This window comes from Haemaphysalis longicornis, unplaced genomic scaffold (genome assembly GCF_048455015.1).
Source record: "Haemaphysalis longicornis isolate Haplotype H1 unplaced genomic scaffold, Haemaphysalis longicornis Haplotype H1 scaffold_10, whole genome shotgun sequence".
Lineage (NCBI taxonomy): Eukaryota > Metazoa > Arthropoda > Arachnida > Ixodida > Ixodidae > Haemaphysalis > Haemaphysalis longicornis.
The window spans coordinates 115,329,389-115,352,790 of NW_027526204.1; the positions used below are offsets into that span (position 1 = coordinate 115,329,389).

General features: G+C 43.0%; 2 protein-coding genes across 9 annotated transcripts in view; one reads left to right on the plus strand and one right to left on the minus strand.

Annotated features, from left to right (window-relative positions):
- LOC144159157 (uncharacterized protein C05D11.1-like) overlaps positions 1 to 10,937 on the plus strand; it is a 96,838-nt gene extending 85,901 nt beyond the window's left edge. The window contains exons 20-21 of one of the 2 annotated variants that reach the window (XM_077690474.1): positions 1,901 to 2,053; positions 5,961 to 10,937. In XM_077690474.1, the coding sequence (XP_077546600.1) occupies positions 1,901 to 2,053; positions 5,961 to 6,021 (214 nt within the window). In that variant the 3' untranslated portion in view covers positions 6,022 to 10,937. Of the gene's footprint in view, positions 1 to 1,900; positions 2,054 to 5,960 lie in introns of those variants that run through there. The other variant, XR_013320254.1, reaches the window with a different exon arrangement.
- Positions 10,938 to 20,273: 9,336 nt separating this feature from the next.
- LOC144159158 (uncharacterized) overlaps positions 20,274 to 23,402 on the minus strand; it is a 35,841-nt gene continuing 32,712 nt past the window's right edge. For 6 of the 7 annotated variants that reach the window (XM_077690480.1, XM_077690478.1, XM_077690475.1 and 3 more), the window contains one exon: positions 20,274 to 21,572. In XM_077690480.1, the coding sequence (XP_077546606.1) occupies positions 20,437 to 21,572 (1,136 nt within the window). In that variant the 3' untranslated portion in view covers positions 20,274 to 20,436. The remainder of the gene's footprint in view (positions 21,573 to 23,402) is intronic. The other variant, XM_077690477.1, reaches the window with a different exon arrangement.

Below are 23,402 nucleotides of genomic sequence, written 5' to 3' on the forward strand. Positions count from 1 at the left end.
CTATGCCTATGTTACAACAACAACAAAAAAGAGAAAAACGAGGGAGAGAGAGAGAGAGAGAGAGAGAGAGAGAGAGAGAGAGAGAGAGAAAGGGGTCGTATTAACAAGGCAGCTGTCAAGGTTGCACCATGATGGGGCAACGTACCTGGCATGGGCTGCAAGTTCAGACAGTGCGGAAGACTAGACAATCACGGTTTTAAAAGGAAGGGAAAAGTATACAATAAGGTATTCAGTGGGGTGGGGAGACTGGTTCGGACGGATCCATACAGGCATGAACGAAGATTGTGTTTTGGGTGTGCCCCCCACGGATGGAAAGGATACAGTGCACAAAAGAGCATTGCACAGGAGCTAGCAACCGAAGAGGAAATAGGTAGGGTCCGTAGATCACAAAGGGTTAAACGTTTCTAAGTGGTGGGGGAAACGCAGCCTCCTTCACAAGGACAAATCGCATTGTTGAGCCATATTAGGCTAATAAAGCTGCTGTATTTAGAGAGTTTCTGCGAATTCTGATGGGAAACTCAAGGGTAGGAATAATGAACAATGTGATAAAAATTATGAGGTCGCCAATTTTTGTTTAATTGAGGGATAAGCACGTTAGTTTTCCGTAACTTTCATTAATACCAAGCGTCGCTGACCCAAACATATAAATGAGATAAGATTCCCGAACCTCGCGGTCGTGGTGGGTTTTGAAAGCGGATTGTAAAATTGTTGCGCTAAGACGTTCAAATGCATGACCGGGAGCGTTCACGTGTCTTGACGGGGGCAAATAAGGGCAACTTTTTGCATGAGAGCAGTGATTACTGAACCGTATTTGGAAGGGCGTTTCAGTTTGGCCGATATATTGCTGCCTACAAACTGCTCTCTAGAAGGTATGCGACGTTAGTGGAGTCAGAGTTAAAGTTACCCTTTATATTTACATAGTCTGAAGCCATGCTGGTGGCACGCTGTGTAGTGGTCATGTGCGGGCATGCTTTGCATCGAGGTTTATTACAGAGCATGCAACGAGTAGTTTCCAGTCGGTTGATATGAGAGTTAGTAAGAAAGTCGCCTAAATTCTTATTACGCTGGTAGACAACGCATGGTGGTTCGGGGAATATGCTTTTTAAGCGTTCACTTTGAATTAGGATATTGTGATGCTTTAAAGCTTAGTACGGTTGACACTCTTGGGGCGCAGGCTGAGTGGGTTAAAACTAAGTTTACGGGTTAACGTTCAGGGCTTTTTTCTTAAAGATTTCGTTACGGTCTAATTGGTTTGCTCGCACAATAGCGTCGTCGATAACTTGTTCTGGGTATTTTTTATTCAGGAGTTCAGGAGGGCGGTCTTGAGTTCTCGACAGTTTGAGTCAAAGTCGGCTTGGTTTGTGCAAATTCTCCTAAAACGGTGGGCTTTACTGTACGGTATTGCTGTATTGCAGTGTCTGACATGGCTACTTTGGAAGTGCCGTGTCAGACACATGCTTATCAATCAGAGACATATTTATATATATATATATATATATATATTTTGGCTGCCATTTATACCATTGCACAAACTGTTGCCAGAATTTCTGAGGCAGTTTTTTAGGAAGAAATGATGTGGTGGCTCCTTATGAGAGGAGGTTACTTCTGTGGGTAAGACTCGCCGTGGTGGCTAAGTGGCTAAGGCGTTGTACTGCTGAGCCCAAGGACGTGGTTTGATCCCGGCCACGGTGGCTGCTTTTCTGATGGAGGCGAAAAGTGAAAATGCCCATGTGTCGAGATTTTGGTGGCTGCTAAAGGTCCTAAAGTGATCACAGTTAATCCGGAGCCCTCCACTACGGCTCACATTGTAGTCCAGGAGTAGTTTCGGCGTGAAACCTCGCAATTAATAAATCACCTCTGCGAGTAATTGGAGGAGGTGCTGAATAGGTGCACTGTGCAGGAAGCTCCTGGAGAAGGTGGCTGCGGTAACCCTGCCAGACGTGATACGCGTGGGCAAGCAGTACCTGTCTGCCCTGTTCGACCCAGCCGCCTCCAAGCTGGCCATCTGCTGCCACCCCAGCAAGGTGGAGGAGACGGTCAACGCCTTCAAGGAGTGCGTCACATTTTCCTCACTGGCCAATGAGCCCCTTTTTTGACATCACAGTTGACAGAACTTGACATTGAGGGCAAGCTATTTAAGGCGTTAGCACATTGGGGAATATGACTTTCCAATTTAGCTATTGGCTGTTTTAAAGCAAGTTTGGGCCCTCTTGTACCAAACATTCACGTGCATAGTATCAGTCCAAGGTGGCTGGCTGTGGGGGCATTGTGCAGGTGGTATAGGACAGATGAATGCAGGTGCAGAAGAACAATAGGGATGAGTCATGGGAAGCTGAACAGAAGTTATATGATACAAGGCGCACCTGGAGGCAGGCTTAAAAACAAGGATATAAGGGTCTGATGAAGCGGAGGTTGGTCATTCAGTAATGAATCTTGGCTTGAGGGCTTTTAGTTTATGGCAAAGGCGTGCCAACGATGTGTACCCAAGCACTTTGCTTCTAAGTGTAAGGCTATAAATTTTGCTTGCACCAGCAATGTTTAAGCCTTCTTCCGCATACTACACTTGTGCGCCCATGCTTTTGAACAAAGCGGGGGTAGCCAAAACTAGGCAAAGCGAGTCAGGAGCTGATAATTATTCTAGATGAACTCAATTTTTTGTGGGTCGTTTTCACCAAAAGTGATGAGTGACAACAAAACAGTTTTACTCATCATTAACGTTTTTCGTTTTTGGGTTTTGTGTTTTATAGTGCAAGGGGGGAGTGAAAGCAGATGTGTTCGAAGTTATATATGGGGGGTAAGAAGGATTTGTGATTCACATTTTTTGGAAATTTTGGTTTTATTTTGGCAACAATGAAAACATTTACATGGCTCATTGCTGCAAAAAATTTAAATAAAAGCAAATAACAGTGCTGAAATAATGAAAACAGTTGTTTTCTTTTGAAAAAGAAGTATGAAAAGGTCTGCGAAAATTTTTGCAACCAGCTGCTGGATTTTTCTTATCTGGTATAGCCGACCTGTTCAAAGGCAATGACAGAACTGTTACCGAAAGCAGTGCTTGTGGGCATGGCATTTTGAAGTGGCGTTTTGCATATGGTATGCCGTTTACAGGAGTATGTGGCTTACAGGACTCATTTGTGTATTCACTCCGATTGCTTTTACATTGAAGTTGGCTCTATTGTCTTGGCCAACCCGCCATCAAGCAGGGGTTTATGCAGAATTTCGATTTTGGGGGGGGGGGTGTAAAACTCCCTAGGCAAGGTGCTTGTGGCTGTGGAATCTTTTTTGGGGGGGGGGGGGGGGGTGTCGAAGTTCTTCTGGGGGGTGTGTATAAATCCCTGCATCAAAGGGTGCATACCATTTGTAGTTTCATAATCAGAGCGACTTGTGGACGCGAAGCTTCGTTCCCTTGTGGGTACAAGTCCGCCACATCCTGTATGCACGCGGTGCCACCTTCTGGTTCACTTTGAACTCTCCTGCTGTTTTTAACAACTGCTAAAAGATCCCTACTGTCCGGTCTCAGTATCTTAGGAGGGACACTGGTCTTGAGGACCGAAAATTTGCCAAAAAATCAATTTCTGTATTAGTAATTTTATTTGCAGTCTATGGGTCACAAAGAATGTACCTGCAAAATATCATAGCTGTATCATAAGTATTCACAAAGCTGTCGCCCTTTGAAGTCGCCTAAATGACCATTTTTGCCTATGTATGCAAACTTCGTGCCCTGTTTTCTCAGAACCAATTTTTTACCCACATGGTCAGCTGTCGGGTACAATATCTTGGGATGTGCTGGTTCGATTTACATCATTTTTGCTGTATTCAAAAGCTTACGAACTGAACAGTGCAATAAAACCGCAAAAATACAGAATTTCTTTTTGCTGGCACAAGATTTTATGCAGTTAGTTTTACAAAAACATTGGTAATTGATGACCTGACATATACGAATTTTACAGCGTTTGCAGAAACCATGCTAAAATTACTTCAGTGGTATAGTTGCACTCTATCGTCCTTCTAGAGCACAAAGGGATAAAAGCTATTTGAGTATTTCATAGGTGCATAATCAAAAAATTGCTCGAAATGGAGTGACATAACATGTTGCACAACTCTAAACTTACACCCCATAGACGAAAACTGACTGCATATTTGTGCTCAGGATGTTGAAATACACTGAATGAGTAAATCGCAAGCACATAGGTTAAAAAATAACAAAAGTGTTTTCAAGACCAGTGTCCCCCCTTAATGTGTAGAGCCAAGGGTTTTGGCGAGAACGGCTTGGGTAGTGCAAGATTGGGTAGCCCCAGTAGTGCAAGAATTTTTGCGGGCCTCTTAATTTTTTTTAGTGTAAAATGTTCTCATGGCTCAATTCTATGCATTCTTTGTAAATAAGGGTGGTTTGGTACCAATTAGGTTGGCTTAGGTGCAGGGAGCAGCAAATTAAGAAGTTTAATTTTAGTTCTGCATTGCGCCCGAAGTGCCTGGCTTGCACCTATCTTGAAACAGAATACCGCCTCGTGGACACGTTGAACAATGCATGTGGGCCCACACTGTTGCGAGCACTCCCAGGTTTTCAGTGCAAGGAAACCCGAACTAAAAGGAGAAACTGACCTGAGCATACACGGAGCTAGCTACCAGTGTGGAGAGCTAATAAAGGAAGGAAATTTGCGAAAGCAGTGTCTCTTTTTGCTATGCATACGCTGAGTTACTGTAACTTGATGTCACTGGGCACTCCGCAAATTTTCGCTAGAATACTCCAGGAAAACTTAGGAAAATCGGGGAATTCCAGCAGGAAAATTTGGTAGACACCTTGGAAGAGTTGAACCTTGAACCGTTTGGTGCATACCTTTGTTAGAAATTGGCAGTGCAACAGATGGGTTGGAATAAAAAGGAGTCCTTTTCGTTCCATCCCATCTGTTGTACAGTGCTCACGGATTGAAACACGACACTGCGAGTGCGCGGCCTGCGGTACTGCAGCGCCGCCCATGGACGCCCGTGGAAGCTAGGGATTGCATCGTGGTATATCACGATGATGAGAGCGTTTTAACTGTAGGCTTGCTGCTTCCAGTTGCCAGTAAGCAGGGCTGTGGTTCCCCGCAGTGACAGCGGTGCGCTGCGAGCCTGGAGCGCAGAAGTGCGCTTGTGCGCCAGTGGTAGCCGCCTGGCAGTCCGCGCAGCCGATTTCACGACATCGTCTGCTCGCGCACTCTTCTTACGCGTGCCCTTCCGATGCGACACAGATAATGTGCATGTAAGGCATGGTCATGCTTATCTGAATAAAGTGAGCGTCTGCACGAAGGAACAGCCAACTTTATTCCGTGATATCAACTAAAAAAAAGAGGAGAGCCGAAGAAGTACTAATGCAACGCACCACATGCGAACGTGCCTGCAAAGGCGTCATTCCTTTTTTTGAGTTTACATCCTGGAATAAAGTTTGCTGTTCCTTCGTACAGAACTTTTTTTTTACTCAGATGAGCGTGACTGTGCATTACATGAACATCACTGTGCCGCATTGGAAGGGCACGCGTAACAAAAGCGCGCGCACACAATGTTGCGAAATCGGATGCGCGCACAGCCGGGCTACTACCGTCGGTGCACAAATCCGTTCGAGCGCCCCAGACTCGCAGCGCCCTGCTGTCGCTGCGGGGAACCAGTCCCACTCATTGGCACCAGAAGCAGTAAGCCTATGGTCAACACGGTCTCATCCTCGCGGTATACCACAATGCAACACCTAGCTTCCACGGGCGTCCAAGGGCGGCGCTGCATGTACCGGCGGCCACGCGCTCGCAGGTGTCTCGTTTCAATCCGTGAGCACTGTACTTCCAGTTTCTTACAAAATGGGTAGGCACCTTAATAAACAAGCGGCTTCGTAACCCTGATTCAAGGCATTTTTCTTGGCACATGATGCCATATACGCACTGGACCTGAAGAGCTGCATGAACTGACAAATGTGACGGTGTCTTTTTCAGGTTCAACCGGAACCTGCAAGTTGTCGCTTCACTGGATGATAGCAGTTTTGCACGGTATTAAGTCCTTCAGAAATAATACGTGCACGCAACAGCAGGATGGGCACGAACCTGTGGGCCAAATTTTTTGAACAATCTCGAAATTCTGATTTGTTAGCCTTGTGCACTTGATTAAACTTTTCTGGTATTCGCCAGACTTATTTTTGTAGTTACTGAATCTTATACACTTGTCAGTGCTGTGAGCATGAATTTCCTATTTCCAATGGCTCAGCTGGATTGGCATTGTGGCCAATTTATAACAGGGTAAGTGCAGTCTTAAATGGTGTTTCAGACAACAGAAACTTGAAAACATGCCGAAGGGTCATTTTGCACGCTAGCTTTTAAAAGGTTATCACAGGGGTGAGACAGCTGCGCATATTGTGCACTTTTGATACTAATCTGCTTTCCTGCGCCAGGCTGCTCCAAAAGCTTGAAAATTGCAAAAATTGCGCCAAACTGCTCCAAAAGTCTGAGAGCCACGGATTTTAACGCTCCCGCCAGTTTCAGTGGGGGAAAATGCTCACTGATGGCATAATTTTCCAGCACCCCCAAGATGATCCTGTTTTTAAAGGTTTAATTGATTGATCATTCAATAAAAAACCCGCATAAAATTGTCCCCAAGATAGTTTTTTAGAAGGTCACCATGTCGGAGTTTTTTTAAGTTTTCCCGTTATATTGTGTGTTTTTTTAAAGTTTTCCCATGGAAAACCATTGCAAAGTCCTGTAGAAAAAATACGTATGTGTACTTAGGCGACAAACTACTGGTGAAAATTGATGAAAAGACGGCAATTTTCGGAGCACCGTATCTCCGGAACGACACTACTAGGCGCCGCCATCTTGCTGTGGTGAATATTGGAAAACATGGCCGTCGGGCAAAGCAGTTGATCGTGGTTCAGGCAGAGTGCTCTTCGCTGATTTCTACTGTGGTTTGGTCATGGGGGTGGCTGGGTTTTCATTTAGTCGTTTGATCTGTGAAGGGAAGTTGCGTGACTCGAAGAACGGGAGTTAATCAAAAACAACGTGGGGCCCGTGAATTCGCCGTGCTTCGGCCTCGAGTGAGAGGCGCGGTGCATGCTTGAAGTGAAATTTAGGACTCATTGTGGTGTTATAATAAAACGCGGAGTTATTGCTGCCTTTGACATCGAGCTTTCCAGTGGCGGAAATGGGACGATCGACATTACAGAACTGGTGGCGCAGGCTACATCGCCGCAAAATGTTCAAGCATTGGCCGATAGCGGGACGGGGTATTATTGCATGCTAGTAATAATGGTTTATCTTAAGTGAAACATAATGCCAAGAGGGAGGTGGCTAAACATACTAACGTTATTCAAATTGCGATCGTAGTGAACGCGCACGTTGGGGTTTGAAATAGTAGGGCTGGTGGCGTGCGAAGATTGTCATCTCGCTTTGCGCAACTTTAACCATGCCTCTACAATTGTGTGTAAAGCCGAGCCTGGGATTGCAAAAATAATTTTAGCAATCACATGATATTGAAAATGCCTTACGATTGTTTAGTTTTTCGATTCGATGTTTTCAATGACACTCCATGCTATCTTATGCATAGAGCCTAAGAATTTATAAATGGCCTGTAAAAAGGTAGTGCAGTTCGTGCCTTGTGATACTCTAGTAGAAAAAACTTCATTAGAAGGCTGTTTCAGTGTTATGTACGTTCAAGACCCATTAAAAGGTGCACCCTCCCTCCTTCCCCCCCCGAGTTGCCAAAAATTTGATTTATAGGCTCCTAAGGTGACATAATGTCATCATTCTGCTCCAGACCAAGGGTCTTCTGCGCCAAAATCGACATTTTGCTGCTCCAAAAACTGCTCCCAAATCTGATTCAGCTGTCTCACCCCTGTTATCATTGTCCTAAATAAATCATCATGCTCCATCCTTGCTCCCAGGATAGAAAGGTACTGTGCCCATGCTTTGTACCCAGTCTCGCCATAAATTGCTGTTGAGTGCAAAGATACACAGCATGCAAGGGACACTATTCTGCATATATTAAGCTTGGCTGTTGAAGCAGAATATTTACATAGCTCGTTATCTGAATCTGGTATTCTTGAATGTACTTTTATTGAAGATGTTCCATTTTGTCACTCTTACTATTGTATGCTTGAAATGCCAATCAGAATTTGCCATGGATATTAGTCTGCCATGTTTTTTAGAGCATGACCCAGATCTTAAAGCTGACTGCAACAAAATGTGATGTGAACACGCATTCTCTACACCACCAATGCTTGACGACTCTAGCTGACTAAAGCCAGACAGTAAATGCGTTGTGATCCTTGACTTAGAAATTTATTAGAGATATTAAGGCCTGCATAAATAATTTGATCAAAGAGCCGCGCTCTAAAACAATGGCTCTACATTGCTGCCGTTGTGCCGCCTTGTGATCCACTCCCCTTGCCAACCAGTGACGGGCCGCACCTGGTGTCCTGTATTTAGGACATCAACAAAAATTCTAGCAATTTTAGAACAAAACCAAAACAGCTAGTTTTCTGGGAAATAGTTTTTCAAGGATGCTTTTTTCGATATATATCACAATTGTTCGTTTTTTGCAACAGCTGTACACTAGAGAGGAAGGCATTGCAGTGAAAACCGAATTGACGTCGGGGTGACCCCAAGGACCAAAGTCCTAGTTTGATTACATGGCTGTTATTCAAAAAGTACTTCTAATGCCGGATTTATTTTCTGTATATGGGCTCAGTGGTTTTCAAAAATTAGGAAAACAAAAGGGAAAATTCTTTGTTCAAATTCAAAATTTTAATTGCATAATGACCTAATTAGACAGACGACGTTCCTCTAATTCGCTAATTACTTGTACCACAAGTTTGTAAGCTTATGGCATCCCAGTAATAAGGAAAACACACAAAACAGCTTTTTGCTAGAAATAAAAAAAATTGGGGCTGAAAAGGTTAAGCCAGCAGCCAAGTGGCAACATTCCGTTTCCAAGACACTGCAGGCCAGGCACTGCCTGTTACAACTAGCACTCTCTAGTGGTTAGCTTTGCGCACTTCCACAATCTTGTTGACCAACTGGTAAAATGAACTTGCTGCTCTGCCTTTCTAATGCAGTGGGTAGCATCCTGGCTTCTAATGCAAAAGTACTGGGTTCTAACCTCGGTATGCCTACCTTCTCTATTTCAGGAATTCTTTATTGGAAAAAATGCTCCTTTAAATCAGTTCTACACATTGTTTTCGTAAATAAGTAGTTCCGCATATTTTAGGTCGGTTTAGGTGCGGAGAGAAAAGTTCTGCATCACACCGGAAGTGCAACTTAGAATGTCGCCGTGAAATGTGCACCTTGCTTGTCAAGTGCGAGCTGGTTTGCTACAACCCAATGCTAGCAGTGTCGTCGTGCAGCATCCACTGAAACCTGCATTTATAAGACGCTGCCCTGACAGATTGCGTTAATGTGAAGATATATGTGCTAGCCCAACATTCCTTTTTCTAAATGGTGGAGTGCTAGTACTTCGTGCAAGCAGGGCGGGCACTTCGGGAATGTTCGAACCCACAACCTTCCCCTTGGCTATGTCCCTGCCTGCGTGGATCTAGTGCCTTTGACTAGTTCACTTTCAACACTACTGGCATTCTGACATTTTTTTGATGGACTGCTGAAACAATCATCATTGGCGCTTCAACCTCTGTGGCTTTGGGTACAGCCTCTGAGTTCAAATTTGAATGCACCCAGGCAGTTCAAAAAGTTCTTTGAAGTTCAGTTTTTGGTATGTTCCAAATAACATTTTTACTTTTTTCGTAATTAACGGTGGGTCATTATTTTTAGCTTGCTTTCATGTAGTGTGCAGGCTGTCACTGTACTTGATGCATTGTGCCTTGCCCGTTATGTACTGTTGGAAACTTGAATGTCACTTTAGGCCTATCATCAATTGGTACCCGCAGTTTGACATAGCTAGACATAGCTAGGCATGTTGCAAGACAGCGTTACAGCTGCATAATGTTCGAGGTATAGGTCTACCATATGCAGTTGGCCAAGGTTCAGTCTTGGTAATGGAAAGAAAAAGATGTAAGAGGAAAAAGGTTGTGATGACGAGACATGTTCAGCAATTGGCGGTGACATGTTTGACTGGCACCCCCTGGCTCTGATGTTGGATTAGGGACTCGTGCCACTGTCGTTTGCTACACTCCACTTGTCAGGGGCAGCAGTGTCTGTGCTAGAAATCACCTGCTTTGATGCTTTAGTGCATTGAAAAGTGTATTTCTAGTAATTCAGTTTTTTTGCCAGCGTCCGATACATCTGAATAATTTCAAGCTGTATCTCCTGCATGTTTGCCACACACGAGAAGAGAGAGAACAACTTTATTCAGAGAATTGGTCAAACGATCATCTGTACTTGTCCAGTGCTCAGACCTCCTCAATAAGTATTCAAAATGTGTAGACCTCCCTGAAGTATTTTTGAGGTGCTCTTTTGAAGACAACAGTTTCATGCTACGCACTAAGCAGCAGGCCTCGCATCGCACAGCAGGAAATAAAGCGGCTATCCCCTATTTCTTTCGTTGTTGATTTGTATCACATGAATGTTTTTCTTTCTATGCCCAACGCATTAATTTTTCTGCACCAACACAAATGTCTTATTAGCAGGTTTGGGGATGTTTGGGAGGCTTACAAAGATCGTGTGAATATTTTCTTCAGGCTGTATGGCGTGCATTCCCTTCTTCACAAATTGGCCTTCGTTATGGGTGCATCGTGAAAGAAGGTGCATATCTGCAGTGTGCATTGTTTATTCACTTGCAAATACAATGAGGTTTCTGCTACGCCTCCACGTTTGCGCCCCAGACAACGTTGTCCAAAGTACTTGAAGGCGGCTTTTGTGCTCTGAATTTCTATCATAACCGTCATTATCACAACGAACAGATTCTCAACCCGAACAATTATGACATGATTATGGTGTTGAAGGCTTGATTTGCTTGCTAACGAGTGCAATAAATAGCATATGTGCATATATTCTAAGAATCGAAACGTATGAATATTTCCAAGCAGCTCTATATTGTTTTACAACCATTCCAGGCGTAAAGAACAAATTCTAGTCTACTCTGGATGGTGTTCTATTAATTGAAGAAAATTACTCTTACTCCCTTGTCCTGCACTGAGGACCCGGCCCACTAACCAGCTTGATTTCATTGTTAAATGAAGTTTTCTCCTCCTCGCTCTTGAGTGCAGTTTTCCTATAATGCATATCTGAAAATTTGGAAGAACGGCTGTGGGAAATCTGCCAAAATATCCCTCCAGGTCTGAACATAGTGTTACTGCATCTTTACCATAGACGTAACTCATTTTGCTCAATAAACCTCCATACTGGTTAGAAGCCTGGCATAAAACCAGTGCGTGCCTATACACAGTGGGTTATTTGGAACCCAACCTACAGTTTTTGCAGCCCATAGTGCATGTCGGCATTCTTTCATGCCATGACAACGTAAAGTGACATGACACAATACTTTTCAGCGTTTGGCAAGGTTGCAAAAACCATTTTCTTACGTGTGATCACAGGGAATCGTAATGGCTACTGCCAAAGCCGGCGGCACCAAAGGCCTGGAATTTGTTTTGGTCTTGTATTTCCGCTGTTATCAGTTACTAGCAGCTGGCTGTTCCCTTTGTTTGAAAGATTGCTTAATAAAGAATCTGACGCCTAGCTCTGACCCTTCACGCTCCGCACAGGACCAGTTTTGCAAGGAATAGGGTGACGCCGGCAATGTTTCTTCCATAGCGGTATCCAAAACTATACAAATTTAACTCGCGCCTTGAGTTCGTGTATGCTATTTTCAGTCTATTATTATGATAAAAAGTTACGCAGATGCAAAATCTGGTGCGGAGTAGCATCAGACATCAACCAAGCGCAAAGAAACAGCAGGGAAAGCGAGCTTGAGTGAAGCAGATGACAAATGCAAGGATCCCGAAGTTGACGTCACAGAGGCACGCTTCGCAGTGCCGCCCGTGGTCGCGCTCTTTTCACATTCACTACAGCATAAGGTGTTCCTAGGCATTCATGATTTTCAAATGGGATGGTGGTGGCTTTGGAATAACATGGGAAAATTATTGCCTTACCATTTAAAAATTTGTTGAATAGCCATATTTTTAGCCATTGATACACATTAATGAGTGAGCGAATTGCAGGCAGCTTTGCTGCTATTGATCCGTTTGCAAGTCTAGTACGATGTCGGCCACAGGAGGACTTCAATTTACACTGAGATTGCTACAGTGAGGCACAATTTTTTTGTTTATTCATAAGCCATGCCAGTAAAACAAACACTTCTTAGGAGTCCATGATGTCACATCTGCTGAAGAGCAACTCACTCAGGGTGCCTTGATGCTTGTGTACTCTGCTGAGGGCGAGAACTGCTGCATCTGCCAAGGTAGTCACAGTGGCTGAATAGCATGTATAATTCACTATTGCTAGTGGTGCGTGGCCATGTTTCAAAGTAAGCTTACTTTTGCAAGCACGTTTTATACAATGTACTTAACAGTGTTTAAGCTAAAGGGAGCAAGTACTTAATTCGTTTATGCTTTTTGCCGTCATTGGCTGCGCACCGTAAAAGCCTATAATCATCAAATACTTTGTGTTATGCTGGCAGCATGGTCATCTGTTATATGCTTGCTATCAGGCATGACCTTTTTATGCCTAAATAAAATTTGCAATATATCTTCTTGCTCCATGCAAATGTCGAAGGAAGTCTTCTACTGCCCCTGCCGTGTACCTCCTCTGCTCTTCACTTCTTGCTCCTCCCATGACGAACTCAATGGAGCTTTGCTCAGTGCATTCAGTTTTTCCACCTTCACACTGCTTGCACACCTGTTGAGTGGAGATCTTTTTTGATTTTTGTTTCTTTTCTGTCCCCACCTTGTAAATGAAAGACTTTGCTACATTCGAAAGATGCCAACTTCCAAGTTGCTGAGGTTCACAGCTGGGGTGACGAGGACTGCATGGCACTTCATTTTTTGCATCAAATGGTCTACCTCCATCTTTGAAGAAACCACGCATTATGAATAAGGGGTTGACAAACAAGAAGCCGCACGTCTACATACATATGAGCCTGCTGGTGTCTATAGCAATAATAGCATTCTCAAATACCTTGCACACCCTGTATAGCTCATGTAAAGACCAAAAGGACAAAATGTTGGTAAAACACGGGATGCATCCACATGTGCTCAATTATTGTGCATGCAGTAATCCAATTTCATGAACACAAGACTTGCTGTTTGTTTATTGAATAACGCTGAAATGTTACTAACCTTGCAACCACAACATGTGTCTTTTCTTGAAACAGGCTGACAAGGATTAGCGTGGTAATTAGCACTTGTAAAAGATTACAAGTGTGTCTACACACCTGATGCATGCTAATTCCCTAGGTGCTCCAGATTGCCCTCAGTGCATTTAACAACTTCTCTAAGACAAAACTTTAACCTCAAGGCAGGCTGACAATAGCTGCACGGTGCTGTCACTAAACATCAGAAATGAAAGTGACTTGACACAGTAGGGGAAAATAGATACAATTTTGTATGAAGTACAATTGGAATGGGAAACTGGAATCACTCAAGAACAGGGCAGTTTAACTGCTGAAAGAATAGTGAATGCAGGATGATGATGTTAAAGAAGGGCAGCCGTAGCTTCCTCAACAGGGGCAATTTCGCACCTATCGTCGTATCACGATGTTTGGCTGCTCCAAAAATGTGGCACAGCACAATGTTGGCTGCTGATTAAAAGTGTTAACTTTACAATCCGTTTGTGTGAGGTAAGGAACATCCATAGATGCAAAAAAATTTGGTCGAACACTTCTGGACAACATGCCCTGTCCCATTATTTCATGACTCGGCACAAGCTCATTTGCCCTTCAATCAAATGCTTTTGAGTGAAACAAGGGCTCTGGACGGCGACAAACCTCCTTTGGTTTTGATTTGTATCTGTGGCATCAGCAACACAATTCCTAAGATGTTTTTTGATGCACAACTCCAAAGTCCGCAAGGACGACTTCTGTGCCCACTGAGTTTGTAAATTCAGTGCATATTAATGTGCAGCATTTTTTGCCGAGTACCCACTCAGCCAGGATGGTGCAACGACCTGCATTTCCACAATAATGCAGATTTCACAAAACTTTCACCTGTAATCGTTATAGTAGTGTACATGGAAATTATTGGTCGAACAAAGTTTTGAAACTAAATAATTAAGAAAAATATACAATTATGGAAAATGGCAAACCGTGTAACGCCCTGCATTTCCACAATGCAGATTTCAAGAAAATTCCGAATGCAATCATTGGAATAACAAATGGAGATAATTGGTCAGACGAAATTTTGAAAAACTAAAAAATTGCAGAAAATATTAAAAAATTACGGAAAATGGCAAAAGGTATAAGGCATGGCATTTCCAAAATGATGCATATTTCCCGAAGGTTACTCCTTTAATTGCAATAATAGTGTAAATGGAGATAATTGGTGGAACAAAATTTAGAAAAACTAAAAAATAAGAAAAATATAAAATAATTATGGAAAATGGCGAACCGTGTAACGCCCTAAACTTTCACAATAACGCAGATGTCATGAAAGTTCTAAAAGTAATTGTTATAATAACAGAAATGGAGATAATTGGTCTGGAAAAATTCTGAAAAACTAAAAAATAAGAAAAAAAAATAAAAATTATAGAAAGTGGCAAAATGTCTGACGCAAGGCATGTCCACATAACGCGTATTTCGTAAAAGTTCCACTGCAATCGTTATAATAGCGTAAATGGAGATAATTGGTCGAACGAAATAATGAAAAACTAAAAAATAAGAAAAATATAAAATAATTACGGAACATGGTGAACCGTGTAACGCCCTGCATGTTCACAATAATGCTGATTTCAGGAAAGTTCCACCTGTAGTCGTAATAGTGTAAATGAAGATAATTGGTGGAAGTAAATTTTAAAAATATAAAAATGTGGAAAATGGCAAATCGTATAATGACCTAGATTTCCACAATAATGCAGATGTTGCAGAAGTTCCACCTATATATGCTATATTAGCGTAAATAATAATTGCAGAGATGGAAGCGGCATTTTGCTTCTCGGAGCAGGTGTTGGAGCAGGCAAAATTCCAGTTTGGAGCAGCCATAAGCCACTTTGGAGCAGATGCCAAAATACGCTCTTCAATACAGTTATAAGGGTGAACATAATTCAGAAGGAAACCGTCAAAGTTTCCAATATTTATTTTGCAGCATATTGTATTTAAAAACCAACGAACAAATGCAGTAGGCACATCATTTCTAAAATCAGAACAAGATTATTGTTGCCTTCAACTTTCGGATAAAAATACTCGAGGTACATCACTAAACTGTCCTAGTTTTAAAACGTACCTTTCCACTTCCAGCCAAAAACTAAAACAGGGTAAACATAATTAGAGCAAAAGCCACAAAACCAGTGTCATCCTTACGTCATGTTCTAAAAAAATTGAACATTTTAACTTCCGCATTTGTCTGTATATGTAGTTCAGGTACACCACAACAACATTGGAGTTCGAACGATGCAGCATGCAATAGAAAATGATTGCAGAAAAACGTCTTGAAAAAGATAAAGCCGAATCATACTAACTCTACAATGTTAACAACACTAGTACACGCCACAAAGAAGCGTTCATATGTTCTTTGTGACAAACATGGTAATGCTCCAGGGCGGCCGTAAAGCCATTAAAAAAGTCATGGACGATCACAGATAAAGAAGGCCATGTCTACAGATGTGCAGACACATCGCAGCAAACTTACTTTACAAGCGGGTTTGACTTGGATGTTTGAATAAAGGTGACGCTAGACACAAGTTTACTTTCACTTTCGGTTTTGCATCAGAGAGAAGTGCTACCACACGCTTTCGAAATGCCCCTTCGGCACACGTTTGGAGCAAAAATCCCTTAAAACGACCATTTGGAGCAGCATGGAGCAGAAGTTTCGTCTTGGAGCAGTTTGGAGCAATTTGAGCAGCCCTTCCATCACTGTAATTGGTAGAAATAAATTTTGGAGAACACTAAAAGATTAGGGAAAATATAAAGAAATTATGGAAAATGGCAAACCCTGTAATGCCCTGTTTCCACAATGCAGATTTCGCGAAAGTTTCACTTCCAATCGATATAATAGCGTAAATTGAGATGATTGGTCAGACAGGATCACGAAAAACAAAAAATTTGACCCGAAAGAACTCACACTCAATACAAGTGGCACAAGAATGCTACGCAATAGTAGATAATTCTCTGAATTTCCGCAGATTATTTTAGCATTCAATGTAACAAAAACAAGGAAATGAGGGCTTAGCAATTGTGAAAATCAAGGAAGCTGCCAGCCCAAACCAGACCCGTTGATAAACGCAGGTATTTTGTAGCCAAGTGCGGCTTTCTTTTTATACGCAAAGAATCATTGTGGTTATTAACCCCAAGACGGAGCAAGATAAATGTTCAGACCTGGCAGAACTTCCTTCTGAGCTGCATTTTTTGCACACAGCATTGTGGTGCAACCATCTTTCTACTTTTACTACCATTTGATGTTAAATGTTTTTCCTTACACATCGCAAGAAGTCTTTCATCTTGTTTGAGGTACTTGCTGTTTTGCATCGACCTTTTAAGGGGTTAAAGACCCTAGTTTGTGCAAATTATTACAGTGTTTTGTTTTCATACCAGTTTTATGGTTGGTATTCAAAGGTATACAAGGTTGAAGAACTTGTATGTATAAAATGAACCCACAATTTTTATTCTAGCAAAATGATAACATTTGCTAGAATAAAAATTGTATGCGGCCTCCTCTAATTTAAAACAACTATTTCAATGGCCTCTGCCAAAGAGATATTGTCTATGTTGTGCACTTTAAAGGAGCCATGAAGACAAAATACAAGTTGGGTTTATTAGAAAGACTGCTTGGTCCCGATAACAATGATACCAATATCATCGCAATCTTCGAACAAATAACGAAGGTATTAAAGGAAACGTGTGAAGCAGTCGCGACGCCCTAGCCAATTTCCCGCAACTTTTCTATGATGTCACGGAACCTTGTTTGTGCGATTGGCGGCCGCCTAACTGACCTGTCGCGACGACACATGACTGTACGTCTGTAATGGGGCCTCTAGTTCCATTTGACCGCATCACTTGAATGCTAACGTGCAGTTAACGCACTGAAAGTTATGTTTTATTGTTGGCCCGTATGACGTCATTCTTGCTCATAACACGTCACTGTGGCGCAAAATTTGAAAGTTTTTAAATACTTGCTTTTTTTCGTTAAAAAAACATCTTTTGTGGCTGTAATGGAGCTGAGTGAGATACTGAATCCTAATTCTTTCAAATTAAACGAAGTTGTATTTTCTCTTCATGGCTCCTTTAAGCACAAAAATACCATTAATCACGATCTGCTTAACTGTTCCTATGCTTATTTCGTTTTAGTGACTATTGTTGCTGATTCAGTCTTGGAGTCTGTCAGTATGGATTTCAGAGGCCTCAAAACAAACTTGGACTTTTATATTTGTAGTTCTGAAAGATGCTGAGAAAGACATTTTGACAAATCTACATATTAAATCCTAACATAAAAGCTTAGTATCAAAAATGGGACCTTTCAGTACAAGCTGATCAGTCTTGGGCAGTAACTAGTTACTAGTAACGCGTTACCAGTAACTAGTTACTTTTTTCAGTAACTTGTAACTGTAACTAGTTACTTTTAAGTTAGAGGAACTTGTAACTGTAACACTGTTACTTTTTTGTTGAGTAACTGTAACGAGAAATATCGTTACAGTTACTTTATTTCTATAAAAAATTATCCAACGGCAACACTCATTAACGACCGGTGTACAGTTTGCCCATTTCCCTTTTTCGGCCTTTCTTCCGCAGAACCTTCGTTTAAAACTATGCCAGCTCACTCCCTTCTCATGGGTGAAAAACATCTGGACTAGAAATGTTTAGGCGTGCACGTGTGCGTCGTGTCCCACGCGGTCTACTAAGGGCTCGAAGTTTCTAAGTCTAAGCTGCAGTATTTTCCTCAGCAGCGTGACATCGCTCTCACCCAGGCCATAAATAGCGCTGCGACACGCGCCTAAGCGCACGTGGATGCATTTTCGCCACATCTGGAGGGCAGTAAAAGTGTTTGACACAAAGACGAACAGGAAAACAAACCCCCACAAAATGCACTGAAACCTTTTCACTTTCGCGGAAGCCTGGAAAACTCCGGTTAGGGCGTCGCTTTCTCATTAGCGACGTGCAGCCCCTTTTGCAGGGTCATAAAACGCCGCGGGTAGTCTCTCGGCGACCTCACGCTCGTCCAGCCCTGTGCGCATTGTAGAGTGTCCCATTGACAAGTCGCAGTTGCTTGCGACCATTGTTCGCTTTAGAGACCCCTGGCCGTATTTGGGACCACACGTTTGGGACCCCTGGTCTAGGGGCTCCATCGAGCTGTACCAAGTGCTCGAACGAGGTCTAGGAAGTAATAAATTTCATGCCCCTCCACACATACGACGACCCCAACGATGGTGGCCCCCGAGTGCCCTCACACCAGCAGCATCTTGGCCGGCAGACGTCTGACCACAGTGCCACTGCACGAAGAAATGTTCTTGGGAAGCCTCCCGACTTCGTTTCGAGGGCTGTGGCCGAAACGAAAACAGTAGCTACATCTGCTTTTGAATGTTGGGTACAAGGAATACTTGGGTGAGCTTCGTTCGGCCTATGCCTCAAAGCAAACGAAGGGAGCGGTTCCTGGGATCGGAGACGTGAGTGCTGTGCAAGGCTGGGATTGTGAGAGCAGTTTTTTCCGGTCGAGACGCAAAATCCGCCTTTGTGAGGACGGCGGAGGGGGGGAAGGGAGGAGAGGAAGGGGAGGACGAAAACAGTAAAGCGTTCGTTTCAGTTTCTATTCCCTTTGGAAATATCTTGTCTCATTCCGGGGATGGGGGCGGCTGCGGGTTGGGGTGGGAGAACGACTCCGAGGGCCCCCGGACAAACGCCGCTTCGGCAATGGCTCAAATTGGGTCTCCGTCTCCGACCACAAGTACGAAATAAAAAGTCAACCAAGCGCTTTTTTTTAGTATCCTTCAAAAACACCTCGAGAACCGATGTACTCCCACGCCCGTTTCCCCTTTCCTACGAGGGCCTTCCGTCGATCCGCCACCTCCGCCCCCTTTTTTCCATTCTCTCTCACTGCGCAGGGCGGTCAAGAGACGGCATTGTAGGCGAAAATAAATTAAGTTGACATTGAAAGATTGTTTCGGCTGTGCTGTCCTCCAGTTCGTCCTCTCTGATTCCAACTTTGAAAAACAACTAATTCTATGCTACAATGATGTTTGCAAATAAATTTCTTGCAGTGAAAGTGCAGCAACCAAAAAATAAAGTTCCTTATGATGGACAGCAAAACTTCCTTAATAAAAAAAGTGAGCCGTAAACAACGATTGTTTGGGCATGAGTGCATCATTTTAGGTCCCCTCGTGTATAGCTTTACCACGTTTAATTTTTACTACCTGCATGCCTTCGTACGTTTATATTAAATAAGCCAAATCTTTTTAGCTATTACTTAGTTTGATACAGTAACGGAAAAGTAACGACGTTACTTTTTTGCAGTAACTGTAACTGTAACTAGTTACTTTTGGAAAATTCGTAACTAACTGTAACAGAGTTACTTTTTTGGGTTAGGTAACTGTAACTGTAACACTGTTACTTTTTTTCGGTAACGTGCCCATGACTGAAGCTGATCTAGTGTGGCTTGCACCTTGCACGTAAGTGGGAGATTATTTTAACGTGTAGCAGTAATGACAGAATTTATTCTTTCAGCATAATTTCTTTGGATGCACTATGATGTCTAGTTTATGTTGAGTGTGCCTTTCTAAAATCAGGGATAAGCATTGGGCATGTTACACTTCAAATCCTTTACCCATAATTTAAGCATTTACTCTGTGCATTAGTGAGCTACTGCTGCTGCCTAGAGCGATATATTTAACTCGTGGCATCGTAAAGGCGTTTGCCCACGCATTTTAGTCTGCTTTGAAGGCTCCGGCTGTGAGACATTTATCCTAGTTTACCTTTGGTTCCGCTGTATGGCTGAAATCACGAATTGAAAACGAAGCCAGTGCACACGCAGCCTGTAAAGAAACATCAGCCGGCCTGTTTTGGACACTAGAAAGTGGGGTGCACCCATATGAATTTTTAATGCCAGAATTTATTTTTTTCAACCTGCAGAAACACACATATATATATACACATACATACATGTATACACATATGTGTCATCTGCTCATTAAAGCGTAACACCCTCTTGCTTGTTTGAATAATAATGTAATCAATCAAGGCATCAACTGTTTATTGAATCATAACACCAGACATAATCAACAAAAGTTCGAACAGTGGCCATCACTGAAAGGGCTAAAAGCAACTGCTCAATGGTGTAACTTCATGTGTTGCAGCATACTCTTTCTGTAGGCGAATGAACGAGAGCAGGTGGTGCACTTAAATGGCGTCCCTTTGTGGGCAAATCAAGTGCTCCTGTAGAATTTGCTTAGAAGGGAACCCACGTGAGCACACACTGCACACAAAGGGCCTTTCTCCCGTGTGCAGGCGCGTGTGAGTCACTAAGTTGGACCTCTGAGCAAACGAAAGTGGGCAGTAATTACACTTGAATGGTTTGTTGTTTGAGTGGATGCGCATGTGCCTCTCTAGCTGTGACTCTTGAGGGAAAACTTTTGAACAAACGTTGCACTTGAATGGATCTTGTCCGGTGTGAGTGAACATGTGAAACTGTAGTGCAGTGCGAGATTTGAATGGCCGTGCTGAGCACATTTTGCACCTGTGAGTCGTTTTCTTTTGACTTGCATGCGTGGCAGTGTGGACAGCTAAATTGTCATTTCGAGAAAATGCCCGTAAACAAACAGTACACTTGAATGGCTTCTCCTTTGTATGTGTACGGATGTGCTTTGTAACATCGCGATTGCTTATGGCTGTGTAGGGGCACAAGTGGCAGGAGAAGTTTTTGTCCATTCTGCTGTGAGTCGTGGCCGCGCTCGCAGGGCACTGTGCATGCGTGGCAGTGTGGACAGCTAAATTGTCCTTTCGAGAAAATGCCCGTAAACAAACAGTACACTTGAATGGCTTCTCCTTTGTATGTGTACGGATGTGCCTTGTAACATGGTGATTGCTTATGGCTGTGTAGGGGCACAAGTGGCAGGAGAAGTTTTTGTCCATTCTGCTGTGAGTCGTGGCCACGCTCGCAGGGCACTGTGCATGCGTGGCAGTGTGGACAGCTAAATTGTCCTTTCGAGAAAATGCCCTTAAACAAACAGTGCATTTGAATGGCTTCTCCTTTGTATGTGTACGGATGTGGTTTGTAACATTTCTATGGATTTTGCTAGTGTAGGGGCACAAATGGCAGGAGAAGTTTTTGACCCTTCTGCTGAGAGTCGTGGACACGCTCGCAGAGAACTGTGCGTTAGTCAACTCCACAGAGCTGTTCATGCCACTGTTGGAACTCGCTACAGCAAGTGGCGTGCCTTCAGCGCTTGAACCTCCACTCCCCATGTTAGGATTTCTTTGCAGATCAACCTCTTGCCCTTTTTGCAGGTCATCACTTGCAACTTCCACCTGCGTAACTGAAATGAAAAATAAAACAGCATTCTAATCTTGATCATGATAAGAGGTGCACCGCAATTTTTTATGAGACATTTGCCTAATGCAGCCACACAATCAAAGCAGGGTGGGCTTTGTGGGCACATAAAGCAGACCAAATAAAGTGGTCATAGACATGTTAAAAAGACACTGCAGTGAATATGACAAACCTCTGCTGTCTGCATTGCACAGACTGGCTCAAATAAACACACGTTTGATTGCATCTTTGGGCGCCAAAGCAGCAATTCTTTTTTAAAGGTAGAAATAAGAAAATCAATCATGCACCTTCTAAAGCAGCCAGAACTACAGCAGTGACATATAACTACCGTAAGGTTCCGAGAAAACGCCCTTCCCCGAAACATACCCACATACCAAGCCTACTTACGAATGAAATATACAATTTACAACAAGGCCCCGAAGATTGCCCACCCCTAAAATTGATGGCTTCAGAGCCAATCAGCGAACAAAATAAATGGAAATAATCTATTCATGTGTTTATTCGGTCACTTATTTGTCTTTGCCACAATCGACCCCAAAGTTTGTCCACCTCAGATTTTTTTTCTTCATATCTCCACAGTTCTGGTTTGTGGTGCGGCCACTTTTTTCATAGTTTTCGGCACTTTACTCAAAAGTTCACCCAGCCCATATTTTCCCCTTGATATCTGTGCAGTTGGGTGGGAATTCTTTCGGAACATTAAGGTAGGTGCAAATTTCTCGCAATGTGGTACAAATGCCCAAGCTTTTATGTTCACACATGTCCAATTGCAATTGTAGCACCATCCACAGTAGCTAAGTGGCTAAGACGTCGTGCTGCTGAGCAAGAAGGCGCGGGTTAGATTCCCAGAAGCGGTGGCCACTTTTCTGATGGAGGCGAAAGCAAAAACGCCCATTTGTACGAGGTTTCGGCGCACGTTAAAGACCCCACGTGGTAAAAATTAATCCGGAGCCCTTCACCACGGCGCACCTCATCGCCTGCGTTGTGTCAGTGTATTAAACCCTTCAATCAATCAAATCAATTGTGGTAATGGTATTTTTTCTTAAAGGTATGACTTGTTACATTTGCAACAAGCATATGAGCCAGAATGTAGTTCTTGTGGTTTCTCTAGACACTTGTCAACAGTCCCTGTTCTCTGCAAAAATGTGCTTGGTGTCCGATGTTATCGTTCGTCGCATATTCTCGATACTTCAGAAATCAGCATGGTGCGCTTCCATGTTGTGTGCGGCAGAATGAACCCCGATAGCCTGTCAACAATGCTTACAGTGACCAAGCATAACCCGCACTCTAGTACAAGGATAATAACCTCTTCCATTAAATTGAAAGTGCACTTGGAATGCATGTGCTGAACAGGACAGCCAACTGTTATCATATAATTACATGTGTTATGCCTGCCAGGTACAATAGACATTCAAGTGTCAAAGCATTACTATACACGTCGAAAACCCGACGATCATGGCACACAGAATGTCCGACTGGTCAAGAAATAAAAACAGCCCAATGAATGCTCTCAATTACGCTACACTTGTCAGAGAATTTTCTATAAACCACATAAAATTAAGTTGAAAAGTGGGTAAATTTGGCTGTGTGGGATGGAACCACGGTTTTCCTGAATACAAAATGGGACCAGAACCCTTGCGCCATCAGAGCTGGACAACTGCAGCTGACTATGGTAGACATGGTCTCTGACTCACACTAGAAACGTATGAGAGAAATATAGTGGCCCAGAAGAGAGGATAAACTTCCACGTGGCAATTACATAGGTTGATATTATGTGACTAGCAAAGCATGTTTCCGCTTATAGCACTAACAAAGCCTC